General features: G+C 49.1%; 1 protein-coding gene across 2 annotated transcripts in view; it reads left to right on the top strand.

Moving 5' to 3' along the window:
* LOC144508644 (neurensin-1-like) overlaps positions 1 to 17,422 on the top strand; it is a 39,134-nt gene extending 21,712 nt beyond the window's left edge. For both annotated transcript variants that reach the window (XM_078236870.1, XM_078236871.1), the window contains 2 exons: positions 1,059 to 1,244; positions 13,146 to 17,422. In XM_078236870.1, the coding sequence (XP_078092996.1) occupies positions 1,068 to 1,244; positions 13,146 to 13,541 (573 nt within the window). In that variant the 5' untranslated portion in view covers positions 1,059 to 1,067 and the 3' untranslated portion in view covers positions 13,542 to 17,422. The remainder of the gene's footprint in view (positions 1 to 1,058; positions 1,245 to 13,145) is intronic.
* Positions 17,423 to 17,702: the final 280 nt, after the last annotated feature.

Here is a 17,702-nt window from a genome sequence, read left to right as displayed (position 1 = left end):
TGTGTGCGAGTGCGAGTGTGAGTGTCTGTGTGTAAGAGTGAGTGTGTGTGTGTGTGAGTGTATGTGTGTGAGTGTGTGTGTGAGTGTGTGTGCGTGAGTGTGTGTGCGTGTGAGTGTGTGTATGTGTGTGAGTGTGTGTGAGTGTCTGTGTGTGTGTGTATGTGAGAGTGTATGTGTGAATGTGTGAGCGTGATGTGTGTGTGCGAGTGCGAGTGTGAGTGTCTGTGTGTAAGAGTGAGTGTGTGTGTGTGTGAGTGTATGTGTGTGTGTGTGTGAGTGTGTGTGCGTGAGTGTGTGTGTGTGTGTGAGTGTGTGTGTGTGTGTGAGTGTGTGTGTGTGAGTGTGTGCGTGAGTGTGTGTGTGTGTGCGTGTGTGCGTGAGTGTGTGCGTCAGTGTGTGTGTGAGTGTGTGTGTGTGTGTGAGTGTGTGTGTGTGGGTGTGTGCATGTGTGTGTGAGTGTGTGTGTGCGTGTGCGTGAGTGTGTGTGTGGGTATGAATGTGAGTGTGTGTACGTGTGTGCGTGAGTGTGTGTGTGTATGTGTGCGTCAGTGTGTGTGTGTGAGTGTGTGTGTGGGTGGGTGGGTGTGTGAGTGTGTGTGTGTGTGAGTGTGAGTGTGCGTGAGTGTGTGAGTGTGTGTGTGTCAATGTGTGAGTGTGTGTGAGTGTGAGTGTGCGTGTGTGTGAGTGTGTGTGAGTGTGAGTGTGTGTGAGTGTGCGTGAGTGTGTGAGTGTGTGTGTGTCAATGTGTGAGTGTGTGTGAGTGTGTGTGTGTGTGAGTGTGTGAGTGTGTGTGTGTGTGTGTGTGTAGTGGAGATGTTTGGATTGATGAGTATTTCTGGACTTTCCTCGGATAATGAAGGAGGAATTCTCTGGAGTGCTCCCTCGCACAATTAAATAGGTGGGACGGGGAGAGTCAATGTTGGAGCTGATTGTACATGTTGTCTGGAAGGAGTGGGCGTGTTTAGTTGAACGGGTGTTTCGTTCTTTCTCTCTCTCTTTCCTTTTCCATGATCAGTGTGTGAGTCGAAGGGCTTGTTCTGGATTTTCTATTTTCCCAGGCGACCCCCATGGCGGGCTGTTCGGATTTCTGCACGAGCCAATCGAGGGGAGAGCAGCGGTATGGAGTGCGCTCCTACCTCCATCTGTTCTACGAGGACTGCACTGGCTCAATGCTGGAAGATGATGAGACAGATGAGCTGAACAGGCAGCGCTCCTCCAGTGGGTGTCGCTCTGTCCTCTGGAAGGTAGGAACCTCCGTGAGAACGTGTGTGTCCTCCTATCCAGAGACAGCAAGGATAACAATATCTACTGTCTTCCTGTCGCATTGTGGAACCTTCCAAGGTATTTCACAGGAGCATCATTGAAACAGAATCGAATCAGATCTGGAGATATTAGGACAGGTCAGCAAAAGCTTGGTCAAAGGGGGAGGTTTGAAAGAGCCTCAAAAATGAGGAGAGAGAGATTCCGTGGCGGAGAGGCTGAGGGAATTTCAAAGCTTCAGAGTCTTGGTTGCCAAAAACACGTCCACCAGTGGTGTAGGGGCAGCACAGTGTCACAGTGACTGGCACTCGTGTCTCACAGAGCCAGGGGCCCAAGTCCGATTTCTGGCTTGGGTCACTGTCTGTGTGGAGTTTGCACATTCTCCCCATGTCTGCGTGGGTTTCCTCCAGACGTTCCGGTTTTCTTCCACAGTCCAAAAGACGTGCTGGTTAGGGTGCATTGGCCGTGCTAAATTGGCCCTCAGGTGTACCCGAACAGGTGCCGGAGTGTGGCGACTAGGGGATTTTCACAGTAACTTCATTGCAGTGTTAATCTAAGCCTACTTACATTTAAGTCGGGGGTGTGAAAGTGACTGCTTAAAATGTAAGTCGTTGCCCAGAGTGTGGTCAGTTGCCCTAGTGAATGTCTCAGTGTTTCGATAATGTTCCAGAAGCCACTTGTGACCTATCCCTAGACCCATGGCCAGTTAGAAAAGCAAGATGTTTTGGGGAAACGGGTGAGCGAGTTCAAGACCCCGTCCAAGTCTGAACAGGAACTGTTACTGTCTCAATTCTATTCTCGGGCTTAGGCACATGCACACAGAGATACTTGCTTCTGTGACATGCCTTAGAATGTTTTACTCTGTTCAAGGCGCTATATCAAAGCAGGTTGTTGTTGTTTGCCATTCTTTCTTGTCTCTGGCACTGCTGCAGCTTAGTGGCCTGTCTCCCAGTCTGTTCTATTTCAGAACACTGCGGAACATTGCCTGTTAAATCATTTAATCTTCATAAACTGTCTGGCAAATAAACCCCAGCAGAAAAATACAGCCTGGAGAAAGAATCAGACTTCTCCAAATCTGCAACATTTATCATTCCCGGAAAGAGTCATGATTCTGGGAGTTTGATTTCCTGGGGAAGTTATTCCTGGTTTATTAGATTAGATTCCAGGATTTTGGGTGCACCTTCTCCCGATGTTCACCAATGCCTCTCTGTAGCTGTTCAGAGGCAGGAATTGCCACCCATGGTGACACCTACAATAATAGCCATGGTGACAGCAGGTCACTGTGTGTGTCTGTGTGTGTGTGAGTGCATGACTGTGTGTGTGAGTGTGTGTGTGTGTGTGTGTGTGTGTGCATGTGTTCACATGTGCGCTTGTCTGTGCATATGTGCCTGAATGTGCACAAGTGTGTGTGCTCGCATGACAATGTGTATGTGGATATGTGCGTGTTTGTTTATGAATGTGCGTTTGTGTGTGAGTGTGTATGTGCGTATGCGTGCGGGTTTCTGCGCGAGTGTGTGTAGGCAAGTATGTGTGTGCATGTGAGTGCATGTGTGAGAATGTATATGCAAGTGTGTGTATGTGTGTGTGTTAGACTATATGCGGGTGAGTGTGTGTGAAATTTTTTTAATTCATTCATGGGACATGGGCGTCGCTGGCTGGGCCAGCACTTATTACCCATCCCTAGTTGCCCTTGAAGGACAGTTGAGAGTCAACCGCATTGCTGTGGTTCAGGAGTCACATGTAGGCCAGACCAGGTAAGGACGGCAGATTTCCTTCCCTAAAGGACATTAGTGAACCAGATGGGTTTTTCCGACAATGGTTTCATGGTCGTCAGTTGATTCTTAATTCCAGATATTTTTTATTGAATTCAAATTCCACCATCTGTCGTGGTGGGATTCGAACCCCGGTCCCCAGAACATTAGCTGAGTTTCTGGATTAATAGTCCAGCGATAATACCACTAGGCCATCACCATACATTGTGCATGTCAGTCTGTGGCCTGGATTTTCAGAGTCAGGCAGGCTCTGTGCCTTAGTCAAAATGACGCCAGAACCCAAATTTGAAAGTCCTACCCCCTAACCGGGCAGCCACCGTTTTCACCACTGGGGCAGAACGGGGACAGGGGCGAGGGTTGTATTTCACACATCCACAGCTCACAGAGGCAGCAGCAAGTTTAAAAGTGCAGCTGCCTTCAAGCCGAGGCAATTCTCATCATCGTGATGACCCAAACACAACTAGTGGTCTTTAACCATTTGAGGAAAAGGTCTAAACCTATCAGAGTTCTTTGGACAGTTCAGGTACCCTTTGGGGGGCGATCCATTATCCCTCTGGCATTGTTAAGAGAAGATGTAAATTTGCATAGAAAGTGGAAAATGTCTGTGGCAGTGTCAAGCTGACAAGTCATTTAAATCTCCATCTCCTTAAACTTTGAGAAAAGCATGTGACGATACTGCGCCTTGAAGAAATATATTTGTGTCATGTTTCTTGTGCAGGATTTTGTTTTAAGTCAGTTCTATTTACCTGGTATTGTTTTGTCTATAACCGGCAGCCCACCTGCTGACGTACAGAAGAGTAATTGATCCAAATTGTTGGAGCGTTTGTTTTAATCTGGGCGAATGCAGTTTTGTTATTTTAGTGTTTTCCGCTGGAGTTTTCAGAGTAGGGTTTCATTAGATTGATTGACAGGAAAATCATGTGTGAGTGAGAATGAGTGTGTTGAGTGTGTGAGTGTGGGCAGTTTTTAATGGGGGTCAGGAGGTTCTCACTCAGGCAATCTACAGGACAGTGGTGAACCTTCCCTGGGATTCAATACCCCAGGGACAGAAGTACCAACCACTAAGAGCTGCTGACCAATCAGAGGCTGGCAGAGCTATTGAACAGCCGCGCCACTGGGAGATGGTGGCAGCTGCCGGTATGACACCTGCCTTGGCGTTAAGAATATGGATCAACCCAGGCCACAGGTGAACGGTGGCAGGGTGGGGGTTTCCCAGGTGAGGTGTGAGGAATTGACAGCAAGGGCGGAGGGGAGGCTCTCAGTGCCCTCTCTCTTTCTCAATGCTAGGTCCCTCAAACAAGATAACCCCCTCCCCCACCCCCCCTCCCCTTGGGACATGGCAATTAACCCTGCAAGAGTTTGCTTCCCGCATTCCAGGATAGTGACTCTTCCTGTCCTCTGCTGCCTCAAGCTATGGAGTGATGTCCATAGGTAGGCACTAATTGCCCACTCAAGGGCCTCAATTGGTGACAGGGCAGGAAAGCCAATCATGGGCCTTCCTGCCACTGACTTAATCAGGAGGTGGGAGAATGATGGGGTAACCATCAGGCACCCTCCTGCCTGATTAATTGCCCCCCCCCCCCACCACCAAAGGTAGGGATTAAGAGTGTGAGAGTGTGGGGGCGATTTTACCTTTTTTTTTGAAGAGTTGGGTGGGCTTGAAACTGGGAGAATTTCAGATCCGTCTTTTGGGCGGGTTTACAGCCGCCCCCCCCCCCCCCCCCCCCCCCCGCTGCCATACGCACTCTGCCTGCAGAATCCCAGACGGTTGAGCGCCGGGCGCGCTAAGCAGATGTAAAACAGCATTACATTCCCATACGTTAACCTGCCTCGCGCCCATTCCCGGTGAGAGACTGATCGCGCTGGAAATCTGGCGCTCGTAAAATGGCGCTGGTCGCGGAAACCGGCACCAATCACGCTCATCACTTTATGCGACTTTACCATCACGTCGCACTCAAAAACAGGCGCAACGTGATGGTAAAATTGCCCCTGTGAGTGTGAGTGTGAGAGAGTGTGAGTGTGAGAGTGAGAGTGAGAGAGTGTGAGAGTGTGAGAGTGAGAGTGAGAGAGTGTGAGAGTGAGAGTGAGAGAGTGTGAGAGTGTGAGAGTGAGGGTGAGAGTGAGAGAGTGTGAGAGTGTGAGAGTGAGAGTGTGTGAGAGTGTGTGAGAGTGACAGTGTGAGAGAATGTGAGTGTTAGAGTGTGTGAGAGTGTGTGAGAGTGAGTGAGTGAGAGTGTGAGGAGAGTGTGAGTATGAGAGTGAGAGTGTGAGAGTGAGAGTGTGTGTGTTAGAGTGTGAGAGAGTGAGAGTGAGAGTGTGAGAGAGTGTGAGTGTTTGAGTGTGAGAGAGTGTGTGAGTGAGAGTGTGAGAGTGAGAGTGTGAGAGTGTGAGTATGAGAGTGAGAGTGTGAGAGTGTGAGAGAGAGTGTGTGTGTTAGAGTGTGAGAGAGTGAGTGAGAGTGAGAGTGTGAGAGAGTGAGTGAGTGAGAGTGAGAGTGTGAGAGTGAGTGTGAGAGTGTGTGTGTTAGAGTGTGAGAGAGTGAGTGAGTGAGAGTGAGAGTGTGAGAGTGTGAGAGTGAGAGTGAGTGAGAGTGAGAGTGTGAGAGTGAGAGTGTGTGTGTTAGAGTGTGAGAGAGTGAGTGAGTGAGAGTGAGAGTGTGAAAGTGTGAGAGTGTGAGTGTGAGAGTGTGAGTGTGAGAGTGTGAGAGTGAGTGTGTGAGAGTGAGTGTGTGCCGAATGACTTTGATTCCTGTTTGAGATGGCAATTGGTGAAAGCTCTCCCACATCGTCTGCTGCGAATCCTGTTACAGAGAGATTTGTATTGAGTTTCTGGAAATTACTTCTTGTTTGTTACTCATCAAAGTGAGGGATTATTCCTCGTGGGCAAAGGAACACTTGCCTAACTGAGGAAATCAGTGTTTGTATCAGGCATTCCCCCGGCGGGTATTGTAAGGCGAGTTCCCAGTGTATCTCAGCTCCAGCACAATGCTGCCAGAGTGAATGTGCCCGCCTCACCAAGGCCAGCCTCTCTGGGTAGGAGTGCCGGGTGGGCGTTACCCTTCACCCAGGGAGGCTCAGCTGCCGCGGCAACATGCCTGTTGTAGTTAGGGTTGCCAACCCTCCAAGATTGACCTGGAGTCTCCCGGAATTGAAGGTCAACCTCCAGGTCACAGCTCTGCGCAACTCTGGAGAAAAAAGTCACAGGGACATTTAAAATGGATTGTTTTTAAAAAAAATTTTTTTGAACAGATCTAAAAACATTGAAATTGGGGAGAGGATAAGCAGGCGAACTAACAGTCAAGCATCATCCAATTAGATAATGAGTCATTTTGCTTTCCGATTGGTGTAGAAAGGTCACGCGTCACAAGGGTGGAGTGTTGGCCGACTAATGGCTGGAGGGTGTGGGACAAAGTCATGCGATGAAACCTCCAGGGTTACACTTAATCGGAGTTGGCAAGCCTAGTTGTAGTCTGGAGCTATGGATAGTGATAGCAGAGGTATAGAATCAGAGTAACCCGACAGTGCAGAAGGAGGCCATTCGGCCCATCGAGCTTGCACCGACAACAACTCCAGGTCCTATCACCGTAACCCCACATATTTACCCTCCTTAGACCCCCTGACACTAAGGAGCAATTTAACACGGCCAACCCAACCTAACCAGCACATCTCTGGAGTGTGGGAGGAAACCGGAGCACCCGGAGGAAACCCACGCAGACACGGGGAGAACGTGAAGACTCCACACAGACAGTGACCCAAGCCGGGAATCGAACCTGGATCCCTGGCGCTGTGAGGCAGCAGTGCTAACCACTGTGCCACCGTGCATCATGCCACATTAGGAGTGCTTATTGACTCAGTCTCATGTCTCCTCCCACATGCCCAGTGTCCCAGCTGTCACGTGTTCATATACCTAGCTCCAGTTTCCCTGAACATTAATGATGACATTAATGAGGTCATTGACCAGAGATTAACATCTCCTGCTCTTACTGCCAGCCATTGCTGTGTTGGAAGGATTTGCAGGTTGATATTCAATCTGTCTGACCGCGTTGTGAACGAACCTTCCTGGGCCATCAAGTCCTGGGGCGGGACTCGAACCCGCTCAGAGACGAGGGCACTACCCACTGCGCCACAAGACGTCCAGCCCTAAGCAAGTGTACAGGCTGCAGATTGGTGATTACAATGGAGTGGATTATTGTTTTCAATCTGGGCTCTGCAATCCTGGGGAGCAAAGGCTGTCCGCCTTATATAAATCTTGCCCATGGAAATCGATGGGGACAACTGTCTGGAATGTTCCAGAATGAGTGGGAAATCTGCTCCTTCGCACTATTACCCAGACAGCAACTTTTACAGATGCCCCATAGAAAGCATTCTTTCTGATTGTATCACAGCTTGGTATGGCTCCTGCTCTGCCCAAGACCACAAGGAACCACAGAAGGTCGTGAATGTAGCCCAATCCATCACGCAAACCAGCCTTCCATCCATTGACTCTGTCTACACTTCCCGCTGCCTCGGCAAAGCAGCCAGCATAATTAAGGACCCCACGCACCCCGGACATTCCCTCTCCACTTTCTTCCTTCGGGAAAAAGACACAAAAGTCTGAGGTCACGTACCAACCGACTCAAGAACAGCTTCTTCCCTGCTGCTTTTGAATGGACCTACCGTGCATTAAGTTGATCTTTCTCTGCACCCTAGCTATGACTGTAACACTACATTCTGCACCCTCTCCTTTCCTTCTCTATGAACGGTATGTTTTGTCTGTATAGCACGCAAGAAACAATATTTTTCACTGTATGTTAATACATGTGACAATAATAAATCAAATCAAAGCAAAAAGAAGAGAAAGGGGACTCTGCTTTCTCCGTATTCCCTTTTGAAATAAACCGTTCCGTGACCTCTACCTGTGCTGTCTCGCTGCATCCTAATCTCCATTTCTGAGTCTGAGTCTGAGCCTGCTCAGCAAAACGATGTTTTAAACTCTCTTCGGGTCACGCACTGATCGTTTGCACTTTCACGAGATGAAATTCCTATTAAATCAACTCACATAATGAGATCTGTCAGCTCCCAGGCTCGGCTGCTAGGCAACGTCATGGAAACGGGGCCTTTCACCTTCTGTGGGGGGAGGTGGGATGGTGGGGGGGGGGGGGGGGGGGGTGGGGGGTGGGTGAGGGGATGGGCTGGTGTTGAGGGGAGCAGTGCTGAGGGGACGGAGAGAGAAGGAAGTGTGTGTGGCACGTTTGACTTTGTGAGGTCGACGGTGGCTCGTTCAAGGGCAGCCTCGGCTGGCCAAGGACCCGGCGGCACGAGAGTCCTCGACAGGGGACAATTCATATCTGAAGGGTCCTTACTTCCACATGCACAGTGTCTCACGATGACTCATGCCATTGGGGAGATTGTACTTGCTGTGAATTAGAAACTAGCTCAGAGTCCAAAAGACACAGTCATTACACATTGCTGACGTGAGCCAGACAGCAGCACCAGCGGGACTTGGTGGTTTGAGTTATAAGGAGAGGCTGGATAGACTGAGACCTTTTTCTCTGGAGCGTAGGAGGCTGAGGGTGATCTTATAGAGGTTTATAAAATAATGAGGGGCATAGATCAGCGAGATAGTCAATATCTTTTTCCAAAGGTAGGGGAGTCTAAACTAGAGGGCATAGGTTTAAGGTGAGAGGGGAGAGATACAAAAAGGTCCAGAGAGGCAATTTTTTCACACAGAGGGTGGTGAGTGTCTGGAACAAGCTGCCAGAGGTAGCAGTAGAGGCGGGTACAATTTTGTCTTTTAAAAAGCATTCAGACAGTTACATGGGTAAGATGGCCATAGACGGATATGGACCAAATGTGGGCAATTGGGACTAGCTTAGTGGTTAAAAAAAGGGGCGGCATGGACAAGTTGGGCTGAAGGGCCTGTTTCCATGCTGTAAACCTCTATGACTCTATGACAACAACAAATGAGCATTTACCCAGCGCCTTTCATTTAGTAAAACCTGTGAGGTGGAGGCAGGTTCAATCGAGGCACTCAAGAGGGCGTTAGATGATTATTTGAATCGAAATAACATGCAGGGGTACGGGGAAAAGGCAGGAGAGTGGCACCAAGTCATAATGCTCATTTGGAGACCCGGTGTAGACATGATGGGCCAAATGGTCTCCTTCTGCACCGTAACTATTCTGTGATACTCACAGCAATGTTTTGGAGATTGTTCATTAATTCCTGGAGGTTCCGGGACTATCCCAGAGGGTTGGTAATACGAGATGTCAGGTGTGGTACACTGAGGCATGACAGAGCGCTTAAAATCATGAGGGATCCTGACAGAGTCAATAAAGAGAAAATGCCCCCATTTGTCGAAGGTGGATATAATAACTCCAGGAGTCGGCTATAAAGGAACAATATTTAATTGCACAAAATGAAGCAAAGCAAAAACCACAAGCCTGTGGTGAACACAAACAAATTCCAACCGGGACAATACAACAATGGACCCACTCATGGGCCTGCTTTATACAGGGCTCGATGTACAAGCTCCACCTGGTGAGTTAACAAGAGCTTACTGGTGTGAGTGCTTGGCAAAAGAAGCAACAGCGACACGAGGGAAATGTTTTGTGTGGCGTGTGGTTGTAATCTGGAATGTACCGCCTGACTGTGTGGCAGAGACTGATCAATCAGGTCTTTCTTAGAATATTGGATGCACACCCAAAGAGAAAAAGATATAAGGGCTGGGGAAAAGGTGGGGGAGTGGGACTACACAAGTTGCTCTTATAGAGAACCAACACACACACGATGGGCCAAATGGCCTCCCTTCTACGCTGCAACCATTCTCTTATATTAAAGGTTGTTGTCTTTCCATTTTGCCTTTGCTTCTTGCATGGAAAGTAAGCAACATTTAGGACGTAAATGCAGTGAAATACAACAAGCTCCAACCAATGCACAGGCCACAGGAGATGGCCAGAGGTGGCAGTTATCTTTTTACCTTCTTTCTGTTCATCTTCACTTCTCCTTATCTCGTTTTCCTCTTCTTGTTTGCCTTCACTGTTGCCCTGCAATGGAATGTGTGAATGGAATTATATGCGTCGACTCTCGGCCAGCCTAACCTATAGTAATGATATAGAGGGCTTTTGCTGCAGCTATGAATTCTGGGATAGCCTTCCTCCATTGAATCTTTGGGCTAGATAAGGTCCATTCGTGGGCACTGGGGTATGTAATGCACAAATATCTCATGCCCAGTCGAGGCAATGCAGGCAATACGCAAGCTTGATGCTGCCTGCTCCTCACCATGACTGCGGCATGCCGCTCAGTATGAAAAACGTTGTGCTGGTTGGCTGGCTGGGGTCCATGTGCATTTGCCCACACTTAAAGGCAGCCTGCACCTCATATACAGAAGGTGCATTCAGGCTGCCAGAGGTGCTAGAACTGCTTCACTCCAGAGCTGTTTCGCGGAAGAACTTAGAGCAACGGGTCAAAGAGAGGGACAGAGAGAGCTCCAAACTTCACAAAATCATAGACTACCTACAGTATAGAAGGAGTCATTCGGCACATCGAGTCTGCACCAACCACAATCCCACCCAGGCTCTATCCCCATAACCCCACACATTTACCCTGCTAATCCCCCTGACAATAAGGGGCAATTTAATACGGCCAATCCACCTAACCAGCACATCTTTGGAGTGTGGGAGGAAACCGGAGCACCCGGAGGAAACCCACGCAGACACGAGGAGAATGTGCAGACAGACAGTTACCCAAACCGGGAATCGAACATGGGTCCCTGGCACTGTGAGGCAGCAGTGCTAACCACTGTGCCACCTTGCCACCCTTCTCTGATGTGATGCTGGACAATGTTCCATCTCAGTTGCCTGGTGGAACAGAAACTCCAAAGTTCCCTCGTAAGTTGGTCCCTTTAAATTATTGCACTTCTGCGGCCGTACAAAATAATTTAAAGGAGCCACGCATTTAAACAAATCGCCTGCACAATCCCAAAACATTTTATACCGTATGTTGATGTTGGAGGCCTAACTCCATGAGGTGGAAAGGAGGAGAGGGAGATTGTGCATGGAGAGGTCCAGGAGGCCCTTCAGGCACAGACGGCGAGGAGAATGCAAGGCCCCTGGCCATGGAGATCAATTTGATCATAGAAAGAAATCATAGAAATCATAGAAACCCTACAGTGCAGAAGGAAGCCATTCGGCCCATCGAGTCTGCACCGACCACAATCCCACCCAGGCCCTACCCCCACATTTTTACCCGCTAATCCCTCTAACCTACGCATCTCAGGACTCTAAGCAATTTTTAACCTGGCCAATCAACCTAACCCACACATCTTTGGACTGTGGGAGGAAACCGGAGCACCCGGAGGAAACCCACGCAGACACGAGGAGAATGTGCAAACTCCACACAGACAGTGACCCAAGCCGGGAATCGAACCCAGGTCCCTGGAGCTGTGAAGCAGCAGTGCTAACCACTGTGCTACCGTGCCGCCCTGTGGTCCTTGCTGCAGTGTCGCAAGAAATTCAATGACCTCACATGAGTGGCCAATGTCAGTTCCTTACTCACCGTGCCACCAACAACACACGCTGCTCAAAGCACCACATCCCATTGCTCAGCCGTGAGTGATCAGGATTCATTCTGAACATTGGTGTGTTCCAGCTCACTCTCATGCACTCACCGCTGGTGCCAGTCTCACACCCACAGCTCACATCCTCCGCACACTCCCAGCTATTCAGCTGTAACAGGAACATCACCAGACACATTGCATCACACTCACTGATACTCTTCCTTCTCACTGGCAGGACAGGGTGGCACAGAGCAGGATGCAGCAGCAGGGAGCTGGTGGGGAACAGAAAGGCTTGCATGTCCTGAACTCCTCAAGACCAACCATGACTGAGGCCCTGGGCCTGACTTTGATAAGAATACTCAGGGAGACCGTATGTTCTTATCTTATTCACCTTCTCAAATCTCACTTCATCCTCATCCCACTATCTCGTATGAAGCACAAGCAACAGATGGTGTAAGCATGGACCTGTTCATTATCACTCAAGCCCCCGCCCCCTCCCTCACCCCAGATCTCACCTCCTGCATTTTTATTTTCAGATGCCCATTACCTGCCCACCCCCTGCAAGCCCTGCAGCCTTTCCCTGAGGGGTACAAGCCAGAGCAGAGAATGGTGAAGCTGCGCCAACACTTGATCCAAAACTTGCTGCCGCCTGCTCCGACACTGACACCGCGGGTATTTAAGAGGCGGGTTTCAGGGCAGGACCAGCATGTGGCGACTCACTGGGTACAAGTGGGCTGCCGCACACGTCGGTGGGGGGGGGGGGTAAGGATACGAGCACGTCAAGAGGGCAAGACTTCACACATGGTCTGCTGCAGAGGACTCAGATGAAGACTTTGAGGGAAGGTCTACGGGAAAAGGTTGGCACGTACGGCACTGCGCCTGTTATCACCGCCATGGAGAAGTCCGCCCCCAACTTGACACATGACCTCACCAGAATTTGGAGCCCATCCTTTCCAGCATGGAAGCCATGGCCGACTCCAGGGCAGCACTTGTAGACTTATCCATTTCCCAGCTTCCATTTCAAGAGGGCAGAGCCACTGGGATTTAGTTCAAGCAGTGGGTATCTCCTCCCACTCCACCTCCACCACCCCCAAGCCCTGCCGCCCCAACCCCCAACTGCTGGGGAAACAGTGGGAGCTCCCTGGCACCCGAGAGGGGAGGGGCGGTAAATTGGAGGGGGGAGGCAGTTATGTCAGAGGCCAAGGATAGAATTTGACCTTTTCTGCCCTCTTGTTCTGCTCAAGGGAGAACACACTTCTCTAATTTCTCAGTGGAACTGAATTCCCTCATCCCTTTTCCTTGTATAACTCATTCCCGGATGAAGGGTAAAATGAAGTAAATTCCCCTGCTCCCAGAGTCGGGCCTACTGGGGAACGTTTCCCATCCCGCTCCCCTAAATACTCCATCCATTGAGGACAGAAATTCATCAAGACATGAATTCCCGCAATGTTCTCCCATCGGGAAAAGCTCCACACTGGGAGATCAAATTGAGGAAGAATAGCCTCATGTAGTATTAAGCCCCAGGAGTACAAATATGGTGTCCAATAGTTCAGTGACTGTTTTTCATTTTGTATTTCCAGGTGGGCCTGTCGGCGGGAACCATTCTCTTCCTCGTCGGCCTAGCAACGGTCACTACGGGTTACCTGGTGCCCCCCAAGATCGAAGGAATCGGAGAGGCTGATTTTCTGGTTGTGGACAAGCACGCCATCGAGTACAACGAGGCCCTGGAGGTCAGCAAGCTGGTTGGTGCCATCCTCTTCAGTGTGGGAGGGACGGCCATTGCAGCGTGCATTCTGGTCCTGACCCTTTCCAGACACCGACCCAGAGATGAGGAGAGACAGTTTTCGCCAATCCTGAAGGAGGGACCACTTGAATCGAAGCATAAAATGGTTCTAAAGACTGGGTCGCCAGGGGATAGTCAAATCCCCATCGGTTTGTCAAGAGTACAAAGTATCCAACCCAAAACGGGAACCTGAGGGCCCATATCCGAGCCCTTATGGAACAGGTCTTCTCTATAACATCAATTCCAATGTGAAGTCCTAATCAAATGTTCACAATTCCATGGATTGGCTTTAAAACAGGGTCCTTTGTTAACATGAAGGGTTTTCTGGCTGAATTGAATATTTATCCCTCACCTGTTTGCAAGCCCCAAACGTTCACTAATCACTAAACATAGAAACATAGAAACTAGAAGCAGGAGGAGGCCATTCGGCCCTTCGAACATGCTCCGCCATTCATTATAATCATGGCTGATCATCAAATTCAATATCCTGATCCCCCCCCCTTCCCCCCATATCCCTCGATCGCTTTAGCCCCAAGAGCTATATCTAATTTCTTCTTGACTATATCCAATCCAGATATGTTCCAATTTAACATCTAACGAGGCTACCCTGACGCATTTTACAGCCTCTTGTGCATTCCTGATTTAATTATTGGCAGTAAGAAGTTTAACAACACCAGGTTAAAGTCCAACAGGTTTATTCGGTAGCAAAAGCCACACAAGCTTTCGGAGCCTTAAGCCCCTTCTTCAGGTGTTGGACTTTAACCTGGTGTTGTTCAACTTCTTACTGTGTTTACCCCAGTCCAACGCCGGCATCTCCACATCTTAATTATTGGCAGCCATGGCTTCACCCAGCTGTGCCCTAAACTCTGGACGTCTCTCCCGAAACCCCTCTTCCGCTTCTCCTTTAAGGCACTCCGTAAGATCTACACCTTTGGCCAACGTTCTTGATCATCTACCCAGTCTACCGCCTTATCTGGCTTGTTGTTAAATTTTGCTTCATTCATGCTCTGTAAAGAACCTTGAGGTGCTTTGCCATGTCAAAGGCACTAAATAAGTAGAACTTCATATTGTTGCAGTGACTTTTCTCTAGCTCCCCGACGAAGACACTCGATAAAGGAGGATGTCTTTGGTTAGAAGACTAGCTTGATGATGTGGTGAGTCGTGACATCGCCAAGTGTCCCATGAGTGCCTACTCTGTTTATGAATCAGTTAAGCATGACAACATCCTTTTTAACAAATCTCCACCCTCTTTAATTACCAGTTAAAATTCTAACCATATGGTAATTGAGGAGACATACATGGGAGCCAAACCCATTGGTAGCTCAGTTGGATTATGAAACAAAAGAAGCCTTATAATCTACTATCCAACTTTTGCTTGGGAACTTTGATTCTTTATTCCATTGCAAGTTTCTTTTCCCCCAGTTGTGAAGGGCACATCAAGCCACGGTAATGGTGGCAGGCGATGATAATGCGATGCTACTCTGTAACCATGCAGACGATGCCTCCAGAAGCCCTCTCAGTGCCTGGAGTGAATTGTCCAAAAAGGTGGTGGAACCAGGTTCACTGGTCATTTTCTAAAGGTGTTTCCACCCTCGGGATGGGGGAGGGGTGGGGGATCTAAAGCTAAGGGGGCATGAGTATCATAGAATCACGAATAAATCCAATTCTGGAGGAACTTCTTTCCCCAGAGGATGGTTAGCGTGTGAAAGGCTGAGGGTGAATGCCTCCAGTCTAAAGGGAATTCAGATAAGCAGAAGAGACAGAAAGGAGCATTAAGATAGGATTAGATGCAGAGATTTGGGAAGAGGCTTGCACGGAGTATAAACACCAGCTAAGATCAGGTAGGCCAAAGGGGTGCACATTCTATCCAATTCTGTGGATGGAATAGAGTCATAGAGGTTTACAGCATGGAAACAGGCCCTTCGGCCCAACTTGTCCATGCTGCCGTTATATTTTTTTTAAACCCCTAAGCTAATCCCAATTGCCCGCATTTGGCCCATATCCCTCTATACCCATCGCACCCATGTAACTATCCAAATGCTTTTTAAAAGATAAAATTGTACCCACCTCTACTGGCAGCTTGTTCCAGACACTCACCACCCTCTGTGTGAAAAAATTGCCCCTCTGGACACTTTTGTATCTCTCCCCTCTCACTGTAAACCTATGCCCTCTAGTTTTAGACTCCCCTACCTTTGGGAAAAGATATTGACTATCTACCTTGTCTATGCCCCTCATTATTTTATAGACCTCTATAAGGTCACCCCTCAGCCTCCTACGCTCCAGAGAAAAAAGTCCCAGTCTATTCAGCCTCTCCTTATAACTCAATCCATCAAGTCCCGGTAGCATCCTAGTAAATCTTTTCTGCACTCTTTCTAGCTTAATAATATCCTTTCTATAATGGGGTGACCAGAATTGCACACAGTATTCCAAGTGTGGCCTTACCAATGTCTTGTACAACTTCAACAAGACGTCCCAACTCCTTATTCAACGTTCTGACCGATGAAACCAAGCATGCCGAATGCCTTCTTCACCATTCTGTCCACCCGTGACTCCACTTTAAAGGAGCTATGCACATGTACCCTTAGATGTACCCAGGTTCGATTCCCAGCTTGGGTCATTGTCTGTGCGGAGTCTGCAAGTTCTCCCCGTGTCTGCATGGGTTTCCTCCGGCTGCTCCAGTTTCCTCCCACAGTCCAAATGTTTTGGCCGTTTCCACCAGCGGGATCTTCTGTTCCCACCAATGGCGTGCACCCCCCCCATTTCCCCCGTCCTCCCCCCACCAGGCTGTGGGGTTCCCTGGCAAGGGGATGGTGTGAACAATGGGCAACCTCATTTACAGTAGTGGGACTGGAAGATCCCTCTGCTGGCCAATGGCAGGCCACCTCTGCTGCAAAATACTCCACGGGGTTGGGGGGGAGGGGGGGGTAGGGGGGTGCAGGGGGGAGGGAGGGTTAGTGGGGGAGCAAATCCCATCATATGTCAAATAAAATTGCATCCCTGCTTGAAAAGGAGAAATTGGCAGGACGATGGGGGAAAGAGCTTGTGGGGGTGGCGGGAAGAGGGGGGATCTAAATGGATGACTCACAGCTCCAGGGGCCCCAGGTTCGATTCCCGACTTGGGTCACTGTCTGTGTGGAGTTTGCACGTTCTCCCCGTGTCTCTGTGGGTTTCCTCCGGGTGCTCTGGTTTCCTCCCACAGTCCGAAAGACGTGCTGGTTGGGTGCATTGGCCATGCTAAATTCTCCCTCAGTGTACCCGAACAGGTGCCGGAGTGTGGCAACTAGGGGATTTTCACAGAAACTTCATTGCAGTGTTAATGTAACTAAGATGAGCGGGTTGGTTCGATTGGCCATGCTAAATTCTCCCTTAGTGTCCTGGGATGCGTAGGTTAGAGGGATTGGCGGGGCAAATGTGTGGGGTTACGGGGATAGGGCCTGGGGTGGGATTGTTGTCGGTGCAGGCTCGATGGGCTGAATGGCCTCCTTCTGCACTGTAGGATTCTATGATTCTACTTGTGACATGAATAAATAGACTTTAAGACACTTCATCATTCGATGAATGATTCTGCGATCAACCCAAACAACCTTGAATTCCTGACATTTTTATAACTAATGAAGGAAAACATTCGAAGGTTCGATTTTTTTTTAAGTGCAGTTTAGTGTTCCCGTGCTTTCCTTTCTCCCAGCAGTGATCTGGATCGTTAATTCCTGGAAACTCCAGGACATTGTGGGAGAGTTGGGAGTCCGTTCAGTCCCATTGTGCGTCATGTATCCCATTCCCCAGACCCTGGACACTTCATGGTTGTCTTGAATCCAACAAATGTTCCAGGCGTTAGAAGCTACCATGGATTCTGACCACTACAGTGCGTCCAATCACAGCAGCTCTCTTGAAGTTTCACCCCCGCCTTGACCTGTTCCAATAAGGGCGGCAGATTCTCAGGTCCACCTGAAACCACATTTCCCAATGGGCGATATATTAAAGCAACCCAATCACGGGCAGATGCTACCTTCATTCTGAAACTATTCTTGGCCATAACTTCATGAAAATAAATATAAAATGAAAATAAATGTATTGCTGCCGACACAGATGTTCTGTGTGTTTACTGAGATGTCTCTCTTCATTCGCCATTCAAAGGTCTCTTGCCTTTTTACCACTTATTCTTTATTTCATTTCCTCCAATGCTGCTCCTGCCAGGGCGAGTGGGGAAAGGGGAGGTTGTAATAAAAGATGCACCTGTACTTGAGTAAATCCCTCCTTGATCACACCCTGAGACCTCTCTGCTGTCACTGAGTCATAGAGGCATAGAACAATACAGCACGGAAACAGGCCCTTCGGCCCAACTGGTCCATGCTGA

The sequence above is a fragment of the Mustelus asterias genome, chromosome 20 (genome assembly GCF_964213995.1).
Source record: "Mustelus asterias chromosome 20, sMusAst1.hap1.1, whole genome shotgun sequence".
Classification (NCBI taxonomy): domain Eukaryota; kingdom Metazoa; phylum Chordata; class Chondrichthyes; order Carcharhiniformes; family Triakidae; genus Mustelus; species Mustelus asterias.
The sequence above is the reverse complement of the archived record's forward strand: the minus strand, read 5'-3'. Positions and strand labels throughout refer to the sequence as shown.